The sequence below is a fragment of the Tachysurus vachellii genome, chromosome 17 (genome assembly GCF_030014155.1).
Source record: "Tachysurus vachellii isolate PV-2020 chromosome 17, HZAU_Pvac_v1, whole genome shotgun sequence".
Classification (NCBI taxonomy): domain Eukaryota; kingdom Metazoa; phylum Chordata; class Actinopteri; order Siluriformes; family Bagridae; genus Tachysurus; species Tachysurus vachellii.
This window is the reverse complement of record NC_083476.1, coordinates 5914467-5942436: the sequence shown is the minus strand read 5'-3', so window position 1 is coordinate 5942436 and position 27970 is coordinate 5914467. Positions and strand designations below refer to the sequence as shown.

At 36.1% G+C, this 27970-nt stretch overlaps 1 protein-coding gene across 1 annotated transcript; it reads left to right on the top strand.

Moving 5' to 3' along the window:
• The first annotated feature begins 1922 nt into the window (after positions 1 to 1922).
• On the top strand, positions 1923 to 26925 carry scarb2c (scavenger receptor class B, member 2c). The gene is made up of 12 exons (XM_060890374.1): positions 1923 to 2109; positions 3244 to 3401; positions 5005 to 5149; positions 7499 to 7687; positions 8464 to 8555; positions 8778 to 8897; positions 10156 to 10331; positions 11417 to 11535; positions 15638 to 15711; positions 19899 to 19950; positions 24095 to 24238; positions 24850 to 26925. The coding sequence occupies exons 1-12, from the start codon at positions 1993 to 1995 to the stop codon at positions 24889 to 24891; spliced, it is 1428 nt and encodes a 475-aa protein (XP_060746357.1). The 5' UTR covers positions 1923 to 1992; the 3' UTR covers positions 24892 to 26925.
• Positions 26926 to 27970: the final 1045 nt, after the last annotated feature.

Genomic DNA, 27970 nt, shown 5'->3' with positions numbered 1-27970 from the left:
ACATGCTCGGAAGATACTTTTGTTCTCTTCGGATCTACCTACGTATGTGAACAGACATTTTCAGTGTTAAGGTTCAACAAATACAGATAAAGATCCTCCATCACTGATGATCACCTCACAGCTGTCCTGTGTATGTCCACCTCTGACAATCAGCCAGATTTCAATGCACTTGTTATAGCCCATGACAGACTGGATTTTTCCCACTGAACAAGTAAGATGAAACACTGATGTAATCATTATTTTTATGTTTATTGCTTCTTTAGGTGTATTTCTTTCTATTTTATATACCATATTTTCATATATTAAAATAAATGGGGGGGGGGGGGGCACGGTGGTTTAGTGGTTAGCACGTTCGCCTCACACCTCCAGGGTTGGGGTATTTGCCTGTTCTCCCCGTGTCTCGGGGGTTTCCTCCCCCGGTCCAAAGACATGCATGGTAGGTTGATTGGCATCTCTGGAAAATTGTCCGTAGTGTGTGATTGTGTTAAACCTCTGAAAAGAGGGAGATGTAAAAGAATGACATGAACATGGGGTTTCTTCACTGCCAATTTTATGGGAAAATAATTTTGTATTTATCACAATTTACAATAACTTTGCAAAACAGCATCCATTGTCTTGTTTCTTCCTTTTATCCATTTTAACAGCACTCTTAATTATAGAACATTTTAGTGATTTATATATAATATTTGGTCATTTATAATCAAGACATGAATCAATTAATACAGCTTTTTGGTAATGCCTGATACAGACAATTCAAAATACCATTTATATGCTCTTTAACTAACTTGCATCTATACCTCAATTCTGTAATCCACTTTTCACATTTCCATATATTCACCTTTTTCTTTTCCACACATCAATCAACACTAAATTACCGAATTAAACATTAAATACAACACGCCAATGTTAAACTCTCTCGATATGTATCTTCATAGCCTCGCGCCATTATGTAGGCCTTGCGCCCTCTCACACCTGAGCTCGTGCATCGTTAAACTAATACACATTTAAACATTTCCAACAAAATACAATCGATATAATTTTAACCTCTATATACTCTTAAACATTATATTATAATCACATAAGAACATTTTATCGTTCAAACTGCCCCCTGAAAAGAGGGAGATGTAAAAGAATGACATGAACACGGGGTTTCTTCACTGCCAACTTTATGGGAAATGAAGAAAACCGCGAGTTCTCCCTCTAGTGAACCAGCAGGCAAAAGCAATCGATCTGATTGTACCAAACGAATGCAGATGAACTAAAACTACAAACAAATGACCTAGGTATATTTTATAAACAGTTGTAAGCATTCAAAATATTTGTAAATTATTTTTACTGTTTTCCTCTTTCAGAGTACACAGATTTATTTCCTCTTTTTGAACAGGCAGGCAAAAGCAATCACTCATATAGAATGCAGAAGAACTAAACACAAATTTGTTTTGTGAATTTAAATTCATCATTCAATCTGTCACAGTTGCATGAGTGAATGAGAGTGTGTGTGCCCTGCGATGGGTTGGCACTCCGTCCAGGGTGTATCCTGCCTTGATGCCCGATGACGCCTGAGATAGGCACAGGCTCCCCGTGACCCGGGGTAGTTCGGATAAGCGGTAGAAAATGAATGAATGAATGAATGAATGAATAATTGCATATTATCTGTCATATCGTGTCATGTGAAAGACTCTATCTATAACATTTATATATCAGTAACAGTATTGGACCAAAAAAGCATAAATCTCTAAAATATGGCTTCACTTAGCGTTTAACTCAATTGTTTGCATGTCTTATTATTTTTTCATTTTCTGTGATATACAGTGTAGATTTTTATTGACGTAAACATCATATTGACCTTATCATCATGGCCGCTGCCGGGTTCAATAGACATGAGTATCAATTGTGCACATGCGTAGTAAGGCTGTGACAGAGCTTGTTGTCCCTAAAGAAACAGACAGACACTTCGGCTAAGTCGGTTTATAAACACAGTTTATAATAATTATGAAGTCTTGTTTCGTGTACAGCACAGGAGTGCTCTCTGTTCTTATTATAATAGCAGGAATTGCGATGGTTCTGGCTCATGTTTTCCAAAACCTTTTGTACAACAGGATAAAGAAGGTAAGCAAATCAAAACAAACTTGTCCTTCATGCTACTATATTGTGGTGCTTAATATGTTAGCATTTGGTATCTTTTTAATAAACAAAGCCATGATTAAATCCATTTTATAGATGAACATAAACTGTATTAATGCATGACGGAACTCATGGTCAAATAGCAAATATCCCACTATTACACAAGTGTTAGTAATGTTGTTCTTTTTAAAAATACAGTTTTCTAATGAAATAATTGTCATGTCATGTGGCATCATGATCACTGCTCCTCTTCTAAGATTTATTATTGCAGCTTAGGGTCAAATGTTTATGTGAAGTGTGCTGATAGAGCTGATAAAGGGACAGTGGGAGAGGATTTGTGATTAAACTGAGATCTTATAGCAAAGTTGAAGTTCATAAGATTTTATAGCAAAATTGAGGTTTAACTTAAGGTCTGTAAGGTATATACCAGAAGTATGTCAAAGATCTTTTTTAGTAAATATGTCTTTTTTTTTGCTGAAATCTTTTGGAAAAAAGGAGCCTGAAGTTATGACAAAAGGACGTAGGACATAAAGTTTATTATATAAGGCATGAGATCCAGTATTTTATATCCTCTCTATAGCCTAGTGGTTAAGGCGTTGGGCTACTGATCAGAAGGTCATGTGTTCACATCCCAGGTCCACCAAGCTGCCACTGCTGGGCCCCTGATTAAGGCCCTTAACCCTCAACTGCTCAGTTGTATAAATTTGAGATTAATTGAGAGTCGCTCTGGGTAAGGATGTCTGCTAAATACCAGAAATGTAAATGTAATTTTGCTACTGTTGCTATAGTACTACTCGGTGTATGAAGTAAAGCTTCCTTCACCCGTTTCACCGCTATAGGGAGAAGAAATCAATATACATCAATGGAAAAGATTTGGCATAATAATATTTCACCTAGGTTTCTGCTGAGAGAATTAAAATGTCAGGATTGGGATCAGCATTCATATCCTCCAACACGATTCTGTGAATGAGATGCACATGATGTATGTTTCTTAGCATTACTTTTTAAGATTGGTGTCTGTTTGCTGACTCTCTAACCTTTTTCTGCCGACAAATCATTTAAATCTTATCTTTTAGCATTTGTCACATGCATAAATGTTTGGTGATCTTTAACCTACAGGAAGTGGTGCTAGAAAATGGTACCGATGCCTTTGCTGTGTGGAAGGATCCACCTCCGCCTGTCTACATGCAGTTTTACTTCTTCAATCTGACAAATCCTAAGGAAGTGCTGTCAGGAGACAAGCCTGCTGTGATTGAGCTTGGCCCATACACGTACAGGTAAAGAGAAGTCACGTGTATAACCACTCACTTTTTCACTTGGAAATAAAATAAAATCTCATTAAAGGCTTGACTGTTTGGTACAGTAAATGACACAGTAAGAGAGACTTTCAGTAGCGTTTGTCACACATCTGTTAACAACTTCACACTCTCAAAGAGGTGAAATTAAGTGTGATATACCACTGACTGAAATCATTTGGTAATGGAAACTGCTAGAACAGGGCTGAACAATCTTATTTACTAAGGGCTAGTGTGGGTTCAGGCTTTTATTCCAATCGACTAGGAGACAAACCTGATTCCACTTGCTTAATTAGTTGCTTTGGGCTTTCGGTAAATTCAGCTATGACTTCTGCTTGGTTGGAATGGAAATCTGCACCCCATCAGCCCTTTCCATGTCAACACTGGCCATGCCTTTTCTAGGACATAAAGAGGACATGGTCATGGCTGGATATGGGCAAACTTTACCTCACCATCCTCAGGACATTACAACAGAAAGATGTTTTATTGATATTACATATCTATGTGACATGACAGACAAAAACAAAGGCTGCAAAATGATTTCAGGTTTGTATAAACCTTTGTACTCCTTTTTATTGTTCACTGTGTTGCACAGCGGGTGTGATTTCTTTTGCCCTTCACGATGCCTTCAGAACTGTAGATCGTAGATGTGGTTAATTTGCTGAACAGTTCTAACACATGCATAGGGCTGCTTTCACATATTCACTAATTAATCTATCTGAATCTAATCCCGGTACAACTCTTTAGGCAGCTAGTGTTTCACACTTTGGTGGGTGATAAGAGCGTCTGAGTGAGAATGTTAAGTCTGGGCCGAATACAGTAAGCAATTCAAACCCAAACTGCAAAAAACAAACCAAAAAAACAAAAACAGAGCTGTAGATCTGCAGAAATGCAATGACTTCTGGATATTTGGCCAAACAAACAAAAAAGAGAAAATAAACACTTAAAGACTGGATTCTCTACATTTAATCTGATATTTTTGTAATTATCTAATAATTATTGAGTGCTGAGATGTTCTTCATGCTTAGATTTAGTTAACTTGGCATACGATGCAGAAGAGTTTTACAAACACGTTTTCAGTCCTAAATGATCTTCCACCAGTTGTTGTTTTTTATTTGCTTTTTTTTATTTAATTATGTGAACTGGGAATCTAAACAAATCAACTGGCAAATGGATTAAAGGTATCAAGGTACTTTGCTCTGTTTAATTATGTGAACTGGGAATCTAAACAAATCAACTGGCAAATGGATTAAAGGTATCAAGGTACTTTGCTCTGTTTACCCATCATCAACAATCCCTAAAGTATATTACTTTTGTTTACTTTCTATGGTAAAGCATTAAAGCGAAACAAAGACCAAATAAAAGCCAGACTCACAGAACAGCTGGAATTCAGAGCTTGTTCTTGCATGTACTATTTTTGCAGCATATTTATTACTATGGTAATAACACACACACACATATACATACACACACATCAACAGCAAATCTCAGAAATCTCATGCCATATTGCTAAAGCTGTCTTTCAAGTTACTGTGTGCTATGTTGTGGTTTTGCTTTTTTTTAACTTCCCTTTTTTCGCCCCAAGAGAGTATCGGCCTATGGAGGGAGTAAATTTTATGGACAACGGCACTAAAGTAGCTGCTATTAACCCAAAAACATACATTTTTGAACCCAACATGTCACGAGGATCTGAAGATGACATAATCAGGACTGTCAACATCCCTGCAATGGTGAGCCACTTGTTCACATGTCACCCAGTTCACTCTTACTCATCAGCTGATATTACATTCTCACATGATGATAATTGTGTAAAAATAAATCTACATTTTAGCTACTTTTATCATAATGTAGAATTTAAAACAGGAGTTAAAGTTCAGACGTATTTTGAGCTTTTTAACCACAAAGGAAGTTAAGGTTCAGTTTGTCATTAGGGTTAGAATTAGTTTTATACAGACATGCATGCATATTTCTATAAATTGCTATATTTAAGATTTTTTTTTTTATTTCCTTAAACATATTTTTGCACTTTCACTTCAACTTTTTTGTTTTTATGCATTCAGTTATTATTATTATTATTGTACAACAATTCAAGCTTTCAATTCAGTTATTTTGGCACTCCAAGTGCAAAAGAGTGCTCATTCGTGCAATTATTCAGTCAGAGCAGTCCGTAAAATCATGCAGATGCCGATTAAGAGCTTCAGCAGACTTTAAGATTTTGTGCAGTTTGGTTGAGCCAGTGCCCAATGTAAACTCAGAGTCCTGTACTTAGCTGATGGTAATGAAACCCAATGTGGTCTTGTACTGTTGAAGCTCATTCACCACAAGGTTCAGTATTTTGAATACACATCACAGTTGTAAGAGAATTTAAACTGAGTTACCTTAGAAGCTTGAGCCAGTGTGTTACCCAGGTGTTCAGCTCCGGTGTTCAGCTCAGGCCATGTCCACACTAATACGTTTTCATTTGAAAACGTATATTTTTCTCTCCGTTTTGGCCTTTCGTCCACACTGAGACAGCGTTTTAAGTCAACGAAAACGTAGCTGTTGGAAGACGCTCTCCAAAGCGGATAAATTTGAAAACGCCGTCTTCGCGTCTTAGTGTGGACTGTGAAGACGGAGGCTTTTGAATACTATGACGCATTTTTAGTCATGTGATTCAGTCGCAAGTAAATAAACGCCTAGCGTTTCATGCGCAGTAGGGAGATGTAAGCGTTTTCATACATTTCAGTGTGGATAAGCAACTTTTGGAAAACGTTTGAAAATGATAATGTGGACGCGGAGCGTTTTTAGACGTAAACTCCGTTTTCAAATATATCCGGATTTGTGTGGACATGGCCTCAATTGTTCAGCTCATGTCAGGACTCAGCCCGGACTTTGGCCACGTGCTTTTGTTACGTTTGGTGTCACATGTCTGCCCCGCCCTTGTCTCTTCCTCCCCGCCTCTGCACACCTGTTCCTCATGTGTCTAATTGTTATTAGTACTTAGTTGAGCCGCATTGCCTTGAGCAGCGCGGAATCCTCTGTTGTCTCCTGTTGTCGTGTTCTAGTCGTGTCTGCTGTTGTCTTTGTCCTGTTCTGTGTTTTTTAGTTAATATACCCTGTTTATTTTAGCTATCCTGCATTTGGGTCTGTTTTATCCCTGCGTCGTTGACAGCTCAGGTGTTCAGCCCAGGTGTTCAGCTCAGGTGTTCAGCTCAGGTGTTCAGCCCAGGTGTTCAGCCCAGGTGTTCAGCTCAGGTGTTCAGCCCAGGTGTTCCTCTCAGGTGTTCCGCTCAGGTGTTCAGCTCAGGTGTTCCTCTCAGGTGTTCCACTCAGGTGTTCAGCTCAGGTGTTCAGCTCAGGTGTTCAGCCCAGGTGTTCAGCCCAGGTGTTTCAGCTCAGGTGTTTCAGCCCAGGTGTTCAGCTCAGGTGTTCAGCCCAGATGTTCAGCTCAGGTGTTTCAGCTCAGGTGTTTCAGCTCAAGTGTTTCAGCTCAGGTGTTTCAGCTCAGGTGTTTCAGCTCAGGTGTTTCAGCTCAGGTGTTTCAGCTCAGGTGTTCAGCTCAGGTGTTTCAGCTCAGGTGTTCAGCTCAGGTGTTACTCGCCTAAGTAACCTCAGGCTTGTTCATTGTAGATAAATAAAAACACGTTTAAATATAAGTCTAATATTAATCTTGATTTTTTTATTATATTAATCTTTGTGTAATATTAAACTTTTTGTATTATGTTTCTTATGTTCTGTAAAGCTGCTTTGAGGTTATGTCTCAATAAATTCATTTGAATTGAATTGAATTAGCCAGGTGTTCCTGCAGAACTGCTGCTCTCTGGATGCATTTTGGTTTTTCTAGTCATTATATGTTCTAGGTGTGTGGGGGGAAAACAGCCCATCTGGCACCAAATACCCTGCAACTTTTGGTCTGTATCTGCATGAGTTTATGTACAGCACCATTACTACTTGATTAACAGGTGGAATGAGCAGGTGTAAAGCTGTTAAATTATTAACGAGTTTGTTATTTCATTATGAATCACAAATCCTTCCCCTACACAAGTGTCATTTTGTATTAAACCATATTTATATTTTTGGTGTGTGTGATTTACTTCCAGACAATAATGAGAAAGTTTCAAAGTCCCTTCTTTCAGCGTATAATCTCTGATTTGATGATAAGTAAAAATGAGAGTCTTTTTGGGACGTGGAAAGTGCAAGAGCTGCTCTGGGGATATGAGGACCTGGTACTCAAGGAACTTCAGAAACTCCACCATGACCTGGACCCAAACTTTGGCCTATTTTACAAGGTAATGTGAATAAATGATGGTATATTAAAATAAATAAACCTTCACAGTGTGAGAGTGTGTGTGAGAGTGTGTGTGAGAGTGTGTGTGAGAGTGTGTGTGAGAGTGTGTGTGAGAGTGTGTGTGAGAGTGTGTGTGAGAGCGTGTGTGAGAGCGTGTGTGAGAGCGCGTGTGAGAGCGCGTGTGAGAGCGCGTGTGAGAGCGCGTGTGAGAGCGCGTGTGAGAGCGCGTGTGAGAGCGCGTGTGAGAGCGCGTGTGAGAGAGAGTGTGTGTGTTAATAATATTTAGTTACTCAGTTCTGAAATCTGAAACTGTTGTACTCAAATAAATTCAACAAGCTTTTGCTTCTTCACTTTATATAACAAACTTATTATTATATTATTATACATTTGGCACGTGCCATTATCCAGAGTGACTCACATTTAATCTCATTTTTATACAAGTGAGCAATTGAGGGTTAAGGGCCTTGCTCAGGGGCCCAACAGTGGACCTGGGTTTCAAACTTACAACCTTCCGATCTGTAGACCAACACCTTAACCACTAAGCTACCACATCCCCTGGGAAAAAAACCCTTCATATGATGGACAATTCAGTAGTTCTGAATTTATAGTTCTATATTTATACTGAAATATATAAACAGTTAGTTTCACTAATTTGCCTGAGTGAGTGCTGATGTTTCCTATAAGAACACTAGGACAGTTTAATGCATGTATCACTGCTTGTCTGTGTTTGCCATGTATTTTGTTAATCATTGAATTTACTTGTGTATTTGGCTTCAGATGAACGGCACAGGCGATGGAGAGTATGTGTTTTACACCGGCAAACAGAACTATCAGGACTTTACCCGAGTGGATCTATGGAGAGGCCAGAGGTAAACATGTCTAGAATTACAAATACATGGGAAAAAAAACCAAACAAAATTAAATCGAAATAAGTTTTGAGCTATGTTTCTACTGAAGCCAAGTTTTTTTTTTTTTTAATCAAATTTCCTTAGTCATCTTATTACCACACAGTGCTTCTTTGTAAGTCTGTTTTCTAAGCATTCATTCATTTATCTGCAGTTTGTGTGATTTTGTTGTTTCTCTGTTTGCAGTATGCTGGATTGGTGGACCACAGATCAGTGTAACATGATCAATGGAACAAATGGAGCAACCTTTCATCCCATCATCAACAAGACAGAGAAGCTTTACATGTTTTCATCAGATCTCTGCAGGTGAAGACTGAAACATAATCATCTTGTCTCTATTGCTGTTTATATCTACACACAAATGAAAAAAGCATAGTTCTTTGGCTTGTGTGAAGTGTAAAACCTGCCATCTTCATAAATAAGAGATAAATATACATTTTGAGATGATTACACAATTAAATGCCAAGTGACAACAGTTTAACGCACAAGTGATTTTGACATCTGGTCCGGTCACTTGATTCAGTCGAAACTGGTATATTTGCGTCCATCTTACAGCATCACAAATGCACAAGCACTCACTGTTTTTTGTTTTTGTCCCTCTTCTGTGTCCCACAGTGTTTCACTGTCTCTCAGGGTACATGTACTGTATATTGTGGAAATTAACGATGTTATCTTGAAACACTAAAACACTGTTGCAGGTTACTTTAGTTCCAGAACTAGTTGACTTGAGTACAAGATTCATTCGTGGGAATCGTGACACAGTTCCAGTGCAACCGAACTCGCAGCAACTCCCACAGGTAGTCAGGTAGTCTCAGGTTCTGTACCGAGTCCATTACAGATTCATTGCCATTATTTATAATGTTACAGCTATAAGCTAGCTAAACTAGATTTACTGTTTCCATTACACACAAAAAAAATCACAATATTTGTTGTTTGAATCATTGAAGTTGAACTAATCAGTACATTGTATCGCAGACCTCTAACCCCAAACTAGATGAGGTGGCCACCATGATCACAGCCCTAGTTATTTTTGATAATTGTGGGTCATTTTTTAAATACTTTAATAATTTAGATTTTTTTTCCCCACTATGAAATGAAATTTATTATTATTATTATTATTATTATTATTATTATTATTATTATTATTATTATTATTATTGTGACTTTTATTATGACGTCTACTCCAGTTTATTGTAGGATTCTTGTCAGTTCAGTATCTCAGAAATATTTGGTTGTTTTCTTTACCGTCTTTGTTCATTATTTGGTGAACTGTCTAACATTGTATAGATCAGCACATGAATAAATATCACCCTACATTTCAGTCAAGTTCTTTGTTTGAATAATGAAATGTTTTGGAACATTGTTGGAACACTCCCGCCTGTTTGTGATCCGTTTTACAAAGAGCACGATGCAAATGCAGAAAGATATTACTGTAAATGTGTGAAATGAGTGACTACGTCTGCAAAGCTTTTTAGAAATGACTGATGAACGATGATACAGATTTACACAGTACAATTTCAGTTCATGGTTACATGACTAACTGAGTTCTGTTTGTGGTTTTTAGGTCAATCTATGCTATATTTGAGTCAGAGCTGAGTGTCAGGGGAGTTCCTGCTTACCGTTTCGTCCCTCCCAGCGAAGTTTTTGCTAATACAACCATTAATCCGGATAATGCTGGATTTTGTGTGGGAGGAAATTGCCTCAGTTCGGGTCTGCTGAATGTCAGCGTCTGCAAACAAGGTGTGTGTGTGTGTGTGTGTGAGAGAGAGAGTGTGTGAGAGAGAGAGTGTGTGAGAGAGAGAGTGTGTGAGAGAGAGAGTGTGTGAGAGAGAGAGTGTGTGAGAGAGAGAGTGTGTGAGAGAGTGTGTGAGAGAGTGAGTGAGAGAGTGAGTGAGAGAGTGTGTGAGAGAGTGTGTGAGAGAGTGTGTGAGAGTTTGTGTGAGAGTTTGTGTGTGAGTTTGTGTGTGAGTGAGAGTGTGAGTGAGTATGTGAGAGTGTGAGTGAGAGAGTGAGAGTGAGTGTGTGTGAGTGTGGGTGTGAGTGAGAGTGTGAGTGAGAGTGTGAGCGAGAGTGTGAGTGAAAGTGAGAGTGAGTGAGAGTGTGAATGTGAATGAGAGTGAGTATGTGAGAGTGTGAGTGAGAGAGTGAGAGTGAGTGTGTGTGAGTGTGGGTGAGTGTGGGTGTGTGTTCTTATAGTTTAAAAAAATATTAAGAATGTATTAATTGATGAACTGAACCAGAGTAACAATGTCACCATGTCACAAAAATGATTTATTTTCACCATTTATGAATAACCTGCTGACTTGTCACTGGATCATTATCACTGGTGATAACCAGCCTGTTCTTTCTTAAAAACTAAACAGAACAGTCTTTTGTTTTCAGTAATGCGACATCACATTGTAAGAAAACAGAATACACATCAACCAATTTTTCAGTCAGTTCAATATTTTTAAAGCTGTTTTGTTTTGCAACATTTTATGAATCTCAACACAATTTAGATACTCAGAAACAAACAATTTAGTTTATACAGACGGACAGAAGGTTGGACCATATTTAGGGGCCATATTTTATTCTGATGCACTGAAAATGTTTTCGCATAACATTGTATGTTGTAGCTTAATGTTTGTTTGTTTTTTTTTGTTTTTTTTTATTAGAATATTACAGAGAAAAATATTAAACTTGGATACAACAGTAAATACATGACATTTACCCAGTAACAATGTGAAAATTCCAACTGTGTGATTTAATTTTAATTTTGTCTCTGTCTCATTTTTTTTCTCATTGTTTATTCCATTTCCTTGTTTTTAACCTTTTTTTCCCCACAGGTGCTCCAATCATCATGTCCTCTCCTCATTTCTATCAGGCTGATAAGAAGTTTAGTGATGATGTATACGGGATGCGACCCAAGAAGGAGGAGCATCAGACGGCCATCGACATCAACCCGGTATGTATACATTCATTCATTCATTTTCTACCGTTTATCTGAACTACCTCGGGTCATGGGGAGCCTGTGCCTATCTCAGGCGTCATTGGGCATCAAGGCAGGATACACCCTGGACAGAGTGCCAACCCATCGCAGGGCACACTTTGGACCGGGGAGGAAACCGGAGTACCCGGAGGAAACCCCCGAGGCACGGCGAGAACATGCAAACTCCACACACACAAGGCGGAGGCGGGAATCGAACCCCCAACCCTGGAGGTGTGAGGCGAACGTGCTAACCACTAAGCCACCGTGCCCCCTATGTATACATTATTATTATTATCATCATCATCATCATCATCGTAGTCGTAGTAGTCGTAGTAGTAGTAGTAGTAGTAGTAGTTGTATTTGTTATTGGAACTGTTGGTTAAAACAGAAAAAAAAAAAACTGTACTGTATGATCTATTATGTATGATCTGCATTTAGTGCATTGTCCAGTCCTCCTCTTTTTTGTCTATTAAGTAAGTAAGTAAGTTTATTTATAGAGCACATAATGAAATGACCGTATCCAACAATAAGTATAAAAGAAGAAAGATGTAAAAGGAGGTGATTAGATAATAATAAGCATTGTTGATGTCTGGAGGGAGCTGATTCTATAGATGAGGTCACCTTTCCGTTAGAGGTGAGATCTAGGGACGTGTAAGAGAGATTGTTTAGAAGACCTAAGGGAACTAAGTGCTGAGTAAGAATGAATTAGGTCTGTAATGTAAGAAGGTGTCTGTCCTATTAGTGCTAAAACAATTAAACGAATCTTGAACTGTATTCTAAAAGAGAGGCAAAAAACTGAATCTATGTGAATATGAATATGAATCTAATCTTCTTTGTTACAAAAACCTGACTTCTGCATCTAAAAGCTTATTACAGCACATCTTTATTGAATTTGAATTCAAATTTAATATGAATCAATAGAATGTTTCATACTTAAGCTTGGAACTAGGGATGGGCGATATGGCCTAAAATCCATATTGCGATATACATTGCAGCCTCTTGCGATAACGATATATATTGCGATATATTATAATAGAACCATTTTAGAACAGGTTACACAGACCCTTCGGAAAGCCAAACTGCTAAATGTATTTTTTTTAAGAAAGAAAGAAACGTATGTCGTTTTCAGAACATTTATTGTGCAAAAGCAAAAATGTAATTATACAACAAAATGTTGCAGATAAATAAAAGTCTTTCCTTCTAAAAGGCACTATACTTAGTTTAAGTCCTTGGTTCTTAAATGCCACCCAAGTTGCAGAGAACAGAAAAACTGGTATCTTTTTAGTTAAGGAACATACACTGTACTGAAAATACTTCCAGTATTAATTAGGCAAAGAAAATTATTTTGTGTAAATGCACAGATACTTTAAATAAAAACATATTTCAAACCTGCAGCCGAGGTAACGCATTTGGTTTTAAACATTTTGTTCTCCTAATGAAATTAAAACTGGTGTCTTGTTAATAAAGGAACGGACACTGTGAATTAGCTCTTAGCTGGAACTTTTGCCCCACACACTCTACAGAGTATATTTTTCTGCTGCTCGTCGGACGGCTTAAATCCAAACCAAGTCCAAATAATAGATGTTGCACCGGTCTTTTTCACGAGCTCCTCTGTTTCGCTGACGCTTTCAGCCATGTTTATTCAAGATGATGAATATGATGATTTGTTGGGGCCGGCTGCAGCTCGTGGCTCTAAATTTCACGGGTAGATTGCAACATGCGTTATCGCGATAGTGCAATAGAATTAACATCTCTATCATAGGCCAATTTTGTATATATCGCCCATTACTACTTTGGCACTTTATAAATAAGCCTGCTGTTACCTTGGACACGTTTATAGAGTCAGCAATCTGTAACGGCAGGAAAGCTGAATAACTTTATACTTAGATTTCACACTTTTATTTTTTTTAATAAAAATGGGCAAAAGATCTTCGGAGTGCAGCATTCACTCGACTTTTCCCCCCGTCGGTTCGCCATGTACATAGTTCAACACTTCAGGATTGACCTCAGCATTATTCTTCGTATTAAAAAGAAAAAAAAAAGATTTCACAAGCACTTTTTTTTTCTCAGTCTTAGTAAATCAAGGTCTAAGTGCAATCTTCAAACCATCACGCATCGTAATGTTCATTTCGTTGAGCACAAGAGGGCGATATATATGACTATTACTCACATGTTACAGCATTCAAGACAAAAATTCTCTCAGAAACTCTGAATGAAAGGTTTTGCAATATATCTTTCCTGTTTTTTTATTTATTTATTTATTTTAGATTTAAAAAGAAACAATACAAGGATGTCAGAATGGATGTAGAATATACTGTACTTGGACTTTGAATGCTAGATACATTTGGTTATTTACTTACTGTATTTATAGAAAGCACTGACACGGTCAACATAACCGTTGACAGGTTTGCACACAGCTCATGGTGATATGAATAAGCTATCAGCTGCCCTAATAACCAAACCTTGTTCAGTTATGTTTAATAGTTAAATATTAACAGAGAACTAAGAGCAAAATATGTGCTGTGGCAAAATAAAGGACAAACATTCAGTATCATATATAATGTGGTGTTTTATAGATGCTCAGACTGTCTATTACTGATATTATATCCTGAGATCTTATTATTTCCTGTCGATTTCCTGAGATCTAGCTGCAAGGAAATTCACAGGTTTATATTAATGCTCAAGTGTAGTAACTGTGAAGTCACTGAGACTTGTATGATGGACAGTTCATACAATCTTAAATGAATAACATAGAAAACATATAAATAAAAAATAACTTAGTTGATTAGTTGATTTCTTTGCACTAATTGCTCTTTGCTTTCTTCTGTCACCATCTCTCTTTCCTGTATATGTAGCTCTATGTTTTATTTTGTTTGATTAATTTCCTATTAATTTTATTTTAGTTTGATTCCTATGTGCAATCATGTATTTGTATTTTCTTGTATTTCCTTTTTTATTTTTTACTTTTTTTTAAGGTTTGCATATGTGTGTATGATGCTCGGTTTTGTTTTGTTTTGACTTTTTATCATTTTGACATGGGTCTGCAGATGAAAAAAAATGACTTTTGGGGTAATTCTGGCACATTTACAGCCAACTAATAAACTAAATGAAACTAAACTAAAAAATAAATTTCATTGATAGGATGAAAATGTATACACTGTATGACCAAAAGGTTGTGGCACCTGACCATCACAACCAGACGTGCGTTTTAAACATCACGTTAGAGATGTAGTCGCCTCTTTTGCTGTTATAATAACTTTGACTCTTCTTGAAAACTTTTCACTAGATTTTGGATTTGTGCTCATTTAGCCACAAGAGCATTAGTGAGATGAGACACTGATGTCAGGTGAGGAGGTCATGGCTCTAGAGAAGGACACTCAAGTTCTTCCACTCCAACCTGGGCAAGCCATATCTTTATGAACCTCTCTTTGTGCACAGTGATATCGTCTTGTTGGAACATGTATGAACTTGGACTGTGTAGACCTGGTGAAGTGAACTATACAGTATAAAAAGACGTTCTATACAAATTGTGTGCCTCCAACTTTGTAGTAACAGTTTGGGCGCGAACCACATATGGGGTGATGTTCAGGTGTCTACAAAATTTTGGCCATGTAGTCCACAAGGAGATTTATTGAGCATTCATAGAAGGAGTCTCCAGGGTCAGAAATCTGTAAAGGAAGAAAAGCTGAATAACTTTATACTTAGATTACACTTTCTTCATGAAAAAAGATATTTGTTCAATGATTCACTACACGAGAAATGATAAAAAGCAACCTTATAGCAACTTTATAACTATAACGACGTACAGTAAGTGCTAACAGGAAGAAGCATGTTTCACAACATGTAATTAAAGTATTACAGTAATAACGATTAAAATGTATGACATCATTTATTAATAAAGTTACAGATACTGTAATTGCATCTTTAGTAATTAATTAAGTTAGTAAGATCGTAGGGTAGATATACAGATACTTGTTAAACTTAGAATAGATAACCATGAAAAAGTTAAGTGAAGACTTGAAATTTATTAAAGGTGTTATATAGAAAATATATAAAAGTTTTCATTTTATTTCCAAAGCTCACTGGACTCGTGGTGCAAGCAGCAAAACGTCTTCAGGTGAACGTCTTCATTGAGAAGCTTCCAGCCTTCAGGTACGTGCACGTGCATGCACGTGTATTATGTGTATAAACCAGACAATTTAAAAAAACGTGTTTTCTGTTCTCCGATCTGGCCCTTACATTTTTTTTATATGGGTCATGGTCCTGACTAGGCCACCTTCCAACTCCCAACAACTTCCACATAGCATTGCCACTGTGTTTTATTTGGGTGTCTGAGAAGTCGAAGGTCATTTTCCACGCTGGATCCAGACATGCCAGAAATGTGCAACGAGCACGATATCAGAGCAGCTGCTCAACACAATTACAGAGATAAATCAGGGTCTGAAAGGCTGAACGACTTCAAACAGCCGGCTCTGATGATTTACAGCACACTAAACTTCATCCAGATCAATGCACCGAATTAGTCACCTTTATAGTAATAAATTAAAATAACAAATCCCTATTTATATTATAGTAGAACTTAGTAAAATAAATTTTAACCTATATTTTACTAACATGATTCCATGATTGTTCACATAGTTATAAAATAAACAACAAAAGCATTGCGTTTGTATGCTAAATGAAGATTAAGGAATTTCACTACGAGTCGCTAAAGCGTTTCACTCCACGTCGTACTGCGTATGATTGCGATTGATAAGTGACCAATAAAATTAGAATTTGATTAGCCTGGCATTAGCCTGGCATAAGGTCTAATAAGAGCTACTCATTTTTCCACCTGCTTGAGTCTGAAATAAATAATTTACAACAATCGTGTTATTCCTAGTCATTTTAATTTTTATACCCAGTTTTTATAGGTTGTAGTTGTCCTTTATTTTAAATAAAGTAGTAAAAGTACAACTTTGCATTAGAACTTAAGTTTGACTAATTTTAATAAGTTGTTAGTAATCAGGGGTGGAGAAAAGCTCTTGTGTGCTTCCCAATACTGTGCTTTAGTTGCTTCATACAATACAACAATAAACGGTGGTAGCTAGTGTAATTTTGAAGAAAATATTAAAGAGAGTAAAATAGGAATAGTTTCTGAACCATCATCACCTAACAAACAATATCTTCTGTTGTTAATCTAAATTATACAAACTTAACGGTTTAATTAAAATATGAATTATATTATCAGTCCCAGGCTACCGATTTGTCCTGATTTGTTGTATGGGAATCAATTTAAGGTAACAGACACAGATGTTTGAAGTTTACTTAAGTTTAGAACGATTGATACACAACTGTACCAGAGTTTGTTTGATGCAGACAAAAATCCAAAAATGCCAGATGCCAGATGCCAAAAATCGATAGTCATAATAAAATAGATTTTACTTTTTCTTTTCTGATACCGATGATTATCGCTACTGCTTCAATACCAATACTACTACTATCAATACTGCTTTCTTTAAATTATTTAAGACTTGTAATTTTTTTTTCACTGAAGCACTACCCAGATAAACTCTTGCCCAGAATCCCTTGCATAGTAATTATAACAAAATGTCTTATCTTATCTGGAATAAACCTATTCAAAAAATATCAGAAAGTCATTTTCTGTAGTGTAAAGTCAACGTGTGTGTGTGTTTGTGTGTGTGTGTATGTTTGCATAGGTGTTTGTGTGTATGTGCATGTGTGTGCATGATTGTGTAGGTGTGTGTGTGTGGAGGGGTATGTTTGTATATGTGTGTGTATGTTTGTGTAGGTGTTTGTGTGTATGTGCATGTGTGTGCATGATTGTGTAGGTGTGTGTGTGGAGGGGTATGTTTGTATATGTGTTTGTGTGTATGTTTGTATATGTGTGTGTATGTTTGTGTAGGTGTTTGTGTGTGTATGTTTGTATATGTGTGTATGTTTGTATAGGTGATTGTGTGTGTATGTTTGTATAGGTGCCTAATTTGAGTGTGCATAGGTGTTTGTAGGTGTGTGTGTGCATGTAGGTGCCCATGTGTGCATGATTGTATAGGTGTGTGTATGTTTGCATACGTTTTTTGGGGGGGTGTGTGTACGTGTGTGTGTGTACGTGTGTGTGTGTACGTGTGTGTGTGTATGTGTGCATGGTTGTTTAGGTGTGTGTATGTATATGTGTATATTTGTATAGGTGTTTGAGGGTGTGTGAGAGTGTGCATGTGTGAGCATGTGTGCGTGATTGTAATGATGTGAGTGTGTGTTTACGTTTGTAGAGAGAGAGAGAGAGAGAGAGAGAGAGAGAGAGAGAGAGCGAGCTACGTACATTCTTACATAAACATATGTCTGAAACAATAAATGAGGAGGAAGGAAGGAAGTGGGACATGCATATCCTGCTCAATGTTCTTGTAACTTCACAACCTACATACGCCAGACGTATGAGATCATCTGTTTGATTTCACTTTAGAAGATTAGAGAAAAAAAACAGTCTACAGGTGTGTATTATTGGAAAGCCGACTCCCAAAGGATTATCAACTCAGTGTGTTGCTGAAAACAAAGCACTGAGGAGAGGTTTAACCACAAACAAGAACTAAAAATAACTTATAGTGTTGTGTTTTACAATAACCCTTACTTTTAGCTCAGGTTTTTAACTTTCAAAATAGACTCAACATCCAGGATACAAGCTATGAGAGGAAATGTTAGTAATTGTGATATTTGTTTTTGGTCCCTCTTGATCTTACAATAATTAATACAAATCTGTTTAATACTCATGGATAATACAGATAATACAGGTGTTTAAAAAAGACGGGGATGTGATAACCTAGTGTTTAATGTGTAGGATTACTGAGCTGATTACTGAAGGTTGTGAGTTTGAATCCTAGCATCTAAAAATCCTAAACTGCCTAACATCTCTCAGTAACACTCAATAACACAACTGAGTGTTTTTTTTTTTAAATAACGTTCAGGAGAGTAAAAACACAGAAGCTGGTGAGACTTGTCTCACATGACATTACATGTGTATATTTATTTATGCTTCATTTAATTGTGTTTATTCATAGACAGAAGTTAAACTGTGTTTTTTAAAATATTAAAAAATAAAATATTTTACAACACAGTGTATATCACAAAAGAGAGGACATAACACAAAAACAGAAAGGAAACGCGCACACACACACACACACACACACACACACACAAACTCTCCTAAATAGGTCTAGAGGTTTGAAGGTCATGGCCATTAGTAAATCACATGCACATATGCACGCACAAGAACCAAATAGAGGTTAGGATTTAACCATGCATAAAAATATCAACTTGAACCAACTTTTGGAACACACCTCAGCTTAAACCGGCTTTTTAAACCATGCATACTACCAAAACCTTTTTATTTTTAGGAAACTAAAAGAAATTCATTATAGTATTTTCACAATAAGTCGACACTTGATAATTGACATACTGTATTATTTACATAAGCTAAGCAATAAAAGAGCTTGGGGTGCCCTTGCAAATCCCCAGTGGACTTAAACAGTTTTTTTATATGTTTAACATATATCTCTCTGAAATGGTAGCATGTACCCTTAACACTTCATTGTACTGTACTATATTCCTGAGATTTCCTCTGTTACTTCACTTGAACTGCTTTCAATAATGATTTGCATTTTATATTTTTTGACCAACTTGACTAGTATTTAATTATATTTTGTATTCCTTGTATGTTTAGGCATTTATTAAAGACTTTAGGTTAGTCAGTAAACGAGTTAGAATTCGTGTGGGCTAAAAACATAACACACATGCGCATGCGGGCACACACACACACACACACACACACACACACATGCACAGGATACAACCAGTGTCCATGTCAATAATCCATAAGTCTAGTTTATAATTGTAATCATTAAATATTCGCTCCTAAAGATATTCAAATCTGTCATAGATGTCAATATCTTGTACAGTATAATGTGCTCCATAGATTTTTTTTTTTTATCCAAAAAAATGAATGTTTGTCATTACATTCACAATAATAATAATTCATAATAAATTAGGTCTCATTTGAGTATTTTTTATTGACCTCGAGTGGCTTTTTGAGTGTAAAATTTGACTAGAACACACAGTGCTGCTCTTGGGGCTTGACTTTGGCTCATTGACCTGGGAGTTACTTAAACCATGAACAAAATTAGAAACCTGCTTTAAGGTTCCCACCAGCACTAAAACTCCGTTCAACTGTAAACTGAATTTAATCTCTGTTGTTAATTGTTGCACAGTCCATGTCCTTTAATAAATAAAAGTTTGATATTGTTTTATTTGCAATTGATTGTATGTATTTTTTTTTCTTTTGCCTTCAGACAAACTGGTGATGTCAGAACTTTGGTCTATCCAGTGATGTACATTAATGAGGTAAAAATTTCAGAATATATATAACCTTTTAATGGAATTTTTTTAATGCAGTGTTAATAACTGTCTGATATCTATTAAAAAACTGTGATAGATTATAAATCATTGTAGATATAGTACAATAGTCACTTCAAAGCAGGAAAAGTGTTCTTAAGGTTAAGGCCAAGAGGCCAAGAGTACACAATGAAAGCAGATTTCCACAAAATTTATGGAAATTTATTTCTTATTCATGTATAACACAAGTTGCTCAAAATGAATATTTTAATCAGAAAAGGCAACAACACAAACAATAGTGAGTCATAACGCAGCTGTACCGTGTTGGCCGAGCACTGTCGCCCAGCTCTATTGATATCCTGTGAATGCATTTTTCAGATGGTCAAGAAGTCTTTAACCTTGCAATAAATCATGCCACAATCTAAACAGCTGCTTATGTGCTTAACCTCACTGTTTATGTGCTTCTACATCTTTCTCTTGTTAGGATGTACTCTGGGTGTTTTCCACTCTCATTAGTCTGTGAATTATGGTTAAAGCCAGCTGTTTTATATTGTATTACTTGTCAGAGTTAAGTGTGTCAAATGAAATGTAAGTTATAACAATTCTTCATAAACTGCTGTATATTGTTTATACTGTATATACAATAACAGGAGTCAGTTGTTAGAGACAGCAATGTCTTCCATACCATAATGATACTGCAGTTAACATTAAACGTATGCTTTGGCACATATTTCACCACGACCTTAAGGGTTGCTTTAAAGAACGTGACTAAATTAATTTGGAGATGCCTTCCAATCCTGAAAGTGTGATACATCGTTTGTAAGCTAGCTAGCAATGCAAGGCTTTACATCGCTAGCAAACATCATCATGGTGAACAGAGTACCTTGCTTTACCTTACAAAACCAAAAGCTATCAAATATAGTGGAAAATTTCCCCATTTGATAAATGACCGTTACTTTAGCTATCAGTAACTTAGCCAGTAGCAACGATCATTGGATACATCAACAAGTTGCCATAGGAGGTTGTGTTATATTTGAATTGATTTCCTAATTGAACTAGATTCCTGCTTTAATTGTTTATTTCCCAGAAAATGATGTATTTAAAAATATGTACCAGTTAAGGAGTTTTAATTACAGATTAAAAAATATATTTCTTTGTAGTACAAACCTTACTCCAACTGCTTACACTTCCTTCTTTAACGATCTGTGATAATTCCATTAAAATGGTTATTAAGACCTCTAGTGTTTGTGTATTAAACATAAGGATGTGTGTCACCCTGTGTCAGGATGTTTTACCCTGTTTTCTGATAATTGTCGTGCACTATCAGACACGAAGGCAGATGTTTTAGTTCGATAGAGCAAACTACAGACTTCCCGGCATCACTTCCTCATATGTTGTGTTCATTTCAATTTCAAAGATAATAGGGTGGGTTCTTCCAGCCATTTGGACTCCTCAAGGTCAAAATTTACCTTCACTGCCAAGTGGCGTAAAGGTTAATATGATGCATTTTGTACTCAACAAATTTAGAACAGTTTGTTTACAAAGAACTAGTGCCCATAGGAGTTATAATGAACTATCATAAACCTGCCGTTACCCTGTAAAAAACAGCATTGTTTATCCCATTTCCTGTAGTCGTAATTACATCTCCAAATGTTGATTTAATATTTGGGACATAAAATGAGGGTTTCATCTGGCAAAATATCTGTCAAAGAAAGGAACTATCAGTATATAGAGGCTTCTCTTTATAAACTCTGAGAAAATATAGGCTAACATTAAAGCAAACATAATATGAAAATGTTGACGAAGTAAAAAGACAACAAAGAAATCATTTAAAGCTGGTGTGTAAAGATGGTTTTGTTGTTGTTTAAAAAATAAAAATAAAACATTTTCAAATGGTTGGAATCAAGACATTTTTCATGAAAACTGATACTTCCATTCGTCAAAAAGTGGCGTAATGAATAGAAAATATAGCCAAGACATTGCCAAGATTAGAAATAACTATTTCTTTTTAAAAATCAAATAAATTTAGTGCTTTTTAAATGTAGTGCTTTAAATTTAGTACTTCATCAAAACAAACCTCAGTCTGCAGTAATTATTGCTGTGCAGACCTTTGGTTGTCTGGCTGCCAGTTTGTTGAGGTTATCTACAGAAACGTAACCCCATGCTACCTAAAGTACCTCCCTTCATATTGGCTTGACTAGAAGTCAGTCCCAAGTCAGATTGGCTTGACTAGAATTTTTCTTTTGTACCATCTGGTCAAGCTGCTCCTAGAACAGCTCAATAGGTTTGGCATCCAGTGATTACGCCACCAAATTCATTCCATCCGAATGTTTTTTTCTTAAAGAGGTCTTGCATAACAGGGATGTGCTTCTGGTCATTGTCCTGCTATCAGCTGAAACTGGCTCTAATCAAGCTCTGTACCCAGGATATGACATTGTGTTGAATACTGGAATGAGAGCCTTAATGTTCAAGATTCCTTTTAATCTGTACAAATGTAACAAAACAATCTCTGAGTCAAATAGCATTATGACCTCAACTTTTAGACATAAAAGAAGTCTAGCTCCTCAAATCCAGGCAGCAGTTCAGGACAAATATATTGGGAAAGTACGGCAGCTCAATCAAAGCAAATGGGAACGAAAGAGTGTTTTGTAATATAATGATGGCAGCATTTACTTTTTATTACTGAAAACATACCTCTACTTTGGTGAGAAGCTACCGAGAGTTAGCTGGGGATTTTGAATCATTACCCAGCTGTAAAGCTTCTTTAGCTGGAGAATGTTTGATATTCAGCTTCTGTGTTTCTGGTGGGTTTTTCTTTATTCATCTATTAAATGGCTCTTTTTATTTTTTTACTCTGTTTTTATATGTATTTTCTGCTTTATATATTTCTGCTTTTTATATTGTTATGTAACTTTTTCAACTGGCTAACGGTGTGTGGCTGGTGTTTTTCTGTAATTTATATATTTATATATACCAGCAAAGTAGGCAAATGAGTAGACAGATTCTAAACTATGAAGCTTTTATTTTCTTATTTTATAACACTGCAGGACACCTGAAGGTCCAGAAGATAATTATATCCTAAGATTCATGAATAGTTTAGACATGTTTATACCTAGAGCATTACAGTACTTTAGTACACCAAGGGTGTCACTGCTATTTAGGCATCATGTTTGATGTGTCAGATGTGGTTTGGGGTATAGACTGAATTCCCATTGAAAGTGTATTATAGGAAAGGATGTGTGTCACCAAGACAAGAGCAAGCACAGCTAGCATAAATAAACTAAAGGTTTTATTTTATACTGAATATCAGGTCAAATCTTGGGAGTCTATAAGAAAATAATTTAACAGAATTATTTATCAGTCACTAAGACTCTTCATTCTTGACTTTGTTACTAAGATTCTGACCATATTGGTGGGAATTTGATTGGAAACTACTACAACCTTCTGTAAAGTCTCTTTACAGAAGGTTGAAGAACTCTTTACATTACATTATATTGTTGACCTCATGACCTTGTGTTTTCAGATTATATTTCAAATCATTTGTGGGAATGTGAAAGACATTGGAAGTGCAGTGTTTTTGGTTGAACCATGCCTATTAATCCACATATATGATTATATTTGTATGTATCAGCATATACAGTATTATCTCATGAAACTTTGGAACAAATGTTGGTGGTTTGTATGACAACTACATGTGTTGAAAATGAACATGACATTGATGAGAGATGAAAAAATGGTTAGTCTACGAAATGAACGTTTTCTCATTTCAAAACACAACACATGCCATGAAGCATCATGCAGTGTGAAGCTAGTTCAGTAGTAGAATATACACAGAATATACAGTTTGTGTTTAATCGGTATTGTGTTTCATCAAATCTCTATCCCATTTTTCTAAATTGAAGTCGATCCCAGTAAGAGACGATTCACTAAATGCTGGGACTGAAAACCCAAAAGCTTCAGAGTCGATTCCACACAAATGATTCGCTTTGCATGCATGTGACAAGCAAAAGTAAAAAATGTTTTTTTTAGTAAGAGAGTAATTTATATAAATATAGATTTATTTAACTAAATACAGATTTTTTCTACATCATCATTTTTTCTAGATCATTCTACATCAATTGTTACATCAGTACTTTTTCTTCCCACTTCTCAGAGTGTACTAGTCGATGAGGATTCAGCTAAAAAGCTTCAAAGTGTGGTTAACCAGGCCAACGTTGTGATTAACGTGCCCTTCATCATTATTGGTGTCGGCATCTTATTAGGCATTGTCTTCATCGTGCTCATGTGTCGTCAAGAGGTGAGACATAAAGTTTATTACAATATTTGCAACAATAAAATTATAATTTGTAGAGTAATATAAATAAATACAAATAAAAAGATGATGCCAAATATCTGATTTTTAAATATAATAATAATAATAATAATAATAATAATAATAATAATAATAATAATAGTAATAATAATAAAAAAAAATTATTATTATTTAGCCTATAGATCCTCATGTTTTTAAATGAATGTTAAAGTGTGGTACATTTCTTAAAAACAAATTATGACAGGAAATAGTTGTATTTTGTTTGTTTTGTTATTAATATTGACTTAGATCCTGTGATTTATTTTTATAAACCTTTAACTATTTAATATTTAAATTTAAAAGTGTAAGGAAGTTTAAAAATATAAAATATAAAATGATAATTTATTAGAAAATTGGTAATGCAAAGATAATGCAAATACCAAATTATTTTTTTGTGCTTCCTGTTTATTGACAAGATTCATGAGATTGCATTGTTAAGTGACTGAATGTTAAGATATCATATTTTTGGGATTTTATAATGAAATACTGACTGATGTGTTATTAGATTCTATCATTTTAAAACCATTTTGAAATTTTCATTTGTGTGTCTCCCACAGCGGGGCACTCCTGAAGAATCCCAGCCTTTGCTGAGCTCGTAACACAACAGGAAGTCAAAGTTTCCGTAAATGTCTGTGTAGTCGTAAACTGAAAGTAGCTTTGCATTGAACCGAACCTGAAACCCTTCAATAATGCCAGCAAATGCAGTATTTTCACACCTATTTGTCACACTAGAAAGACTGACATTTTACTTTTCATTTGAAAACACAATAACAAACACATAATCCCAGCCTAAATAGATTTATTGTGTGAATTTAGCTAGGATATATTTGCATGCCGTGCCATAATAGTCATCGCTTATCATAAACTCTGATATGTCTTACATTTCCAGGATAGTACTAGCTTTCATTCATTGATTACTTGCAGAAATGTTAATAATTGTGTTTTCTGAATATTGTGCATTTTTGAGTCAAGGAATTTCCGATAGCAAATTGTTAGCTACAAATTCCTCAATTTATATTTAAATTTACATTTACAGCATTTAGCAGATGCTCTTATCCAGAGTGATGTACGCATCTCTATTTTAAATCTCTATCACTGAGTGCATTAACTCTGGTTTACCAGGTTTCAGACTTAAGCTACCATGAGCCTAAACATTGTTCAGTTTCAATTGGTCAACATTGGTCAATCTTTTGAAGATACCTAGTGACTCAGCTGTCCAGACTCCTAGTGGAAGTTCATACCCTGAGAGATGCTGGGATTGGACAAGCAGTGCTGGTAGCACTGAGTGTGTGTGGTGCAGTGCGATGAGTGATGAGGGCTTGGAGGTAAGACGGAGCTGGTCTATTTTTTCCTTTGTAGGCAAGCATAAGAGTTTTGAATCTGATGCATGCAGCTATCAAAAACCAGTGTAGAAAGCGGGGAGGTATGCGAGAACTTTTGGATCATTTTCAGAAGATGAATTGCGTTCATAGGTAGACCTGCAGAAGTGAGTTACAGTAGTCCAGTCTTGTGATGACATGGCCAAATCCTTCTAATGTTGTAGTGAAGGAACCGACATGAGCGTGTCACATTAGCAACATGTGAGGAAAAGGATAGTTGAGTGGGTTGCAAGCTGTGACTGAAGGGGAGATCAGATTGTTATGCAGGGATATTGCAAGATCATGACCTGGGGATGAATCACATGGAATGACTAGCAGTTCAGTTTTGGTAGGATTGAGCTTCAACTGATGAGCCGTCATCCATGTTAATATGTCTGCCAGACTTGGTAAAGGGCCGGTGGTAGCCTAGTGGTTAAGGTGTTGGGCTACCAATCGGAAGGTTGTGAGTTCGATCCCAGCTCCTCCTAGCTGCCACTACTGGGCCCCTGAGCAAGGCCGTTAACCCTCAATTGCTCAGCTGTGTAAAAATGAGATAATGTAAGTCGCTCTGGATAAGGGTGTCTGCCAAATGCTGTAAATGTAAATATTTAGATCCGAACAGAAGCTGTGGTATCTGAGGGCTCAATAAGTTGAGTATCATCAGCATAGCAGTCGTAAGAGAAGCTGTGTGAGGAAATAACTTCACCAAGAGAGTGAGTATACATGGAGAGGACCACGTACTGAGCCCTGTGGGACACCACTGGAGAGTCTTCATGGAGCATATATCACTCCCCTCCATGTATATTTTGCACATACCCTTGAACAATACACAAACAGTGGCGTCCTGTGCCATCATTTCATCAGTTAAAGTGAACTTTTTTTTGTAGTTTAGGTGTTTGTTTGGTGCTTCATCTAATTGTGTGTAATTTTACTGTTGGCTGAATCTGAACATTTTACCACTATAATAATTTATATAGGCTTAATATTATTTTTACCATGTTTACTCTTATTGTTGGGAAATTCCCACTGTTCATTGTTCATTGAGTTTATTTTAACTTTTGCAAAATGTCTTGTGGATGTCAATGATATTGTGCTTTTAAATGTCCGAATATTATATTTTAATTTGCTTGTTGTTTGTTCTACAACTTGAACAAATCTGATCATTAGCTGCATTTTGCAAACTGGCCTCATTTATTAGTCTTTTAGTAAAGTTGGGAGTAAATCTACAAATCTCCTTAAAGGTTTGTGTTGACAGATAGCCATGAGGGTAAAACCCTTCAAAACATTAAAAAAATTTTTGACACTCTACTATACCAAGAAGAAAAAGTTTAATGCATGAGATTATATCTTACTGCTCTGTGCAGGCAGACCAGCCATGTCCTCCATTTATATGCCACCATTTCTTATTTTAGTGATAGTTGTTTAATTTGATTGATTTCTCTTAATTTATGTCTTCATTCTTAATTTATTTAGTTTCTTTAATTAATGGCAGTAATACAAAACAACTGGGTTCCACAAAATATTTCAGACGGTATTTTTATTCTCTGACCTAGTAACCTAGCATGTGGAAAAGCAAACACTCCAAAGCAAATCCTTAAGTGACCCTTTGCTAAAGACGAGGTTTACATCAGTTAAAATTCTTCTTATACCGTAAATCTTCACTCGCTCCTGTGAGTTAAATATTAATTTTTTTTCTGAATTTGCATGATTTTCATGAGAACCAAATTTCTTGTGAAGTACTTAAGATTTCCACATAAATCTATTTGTATCTAACTTCATAAAACAGACACACTGTGGACATTTAGCCTCAGTCCCAAATGTTAACTTGTTTTTTTAACTACAGTTTCGCGTTTCTAAGACTATGTCGCAAACTTTAGTTACAAAAAATCTACTAAACTGATATTTTAGTTTAATAAAATCACGTTGCCTTAAAGACACTGTGAGTGTATGTCAGTTTTAAAACTGATTAATGGCTAGAACCAGAGAAAACTGTTGTACAAATAACATTCAAATTAAATTGTAAGTCTAGCTATTATAGCTTTATAATTTCCACACCGCTGGTGAATTCTGACTCGATTAAATGCGGCGTGTAATTAGACGATTTGTAGAATAAATCATCTTAAACACGAATAAGATAAAGATTGGTGTTTGGTGTTGGAGGATAGTGTTTTTACTAATTTCTACTAATTTGGCTGTTTTGCATGTGAATTTTCCATTCACGTGCATATTGTGCTTTTTGTCTTTAAATATTTTAAATTCTGTTTAGTTTTGTGGTAAATTTTATTGGTGGTTCGAAAATGTGTGGTTCTGTTACTTGTGA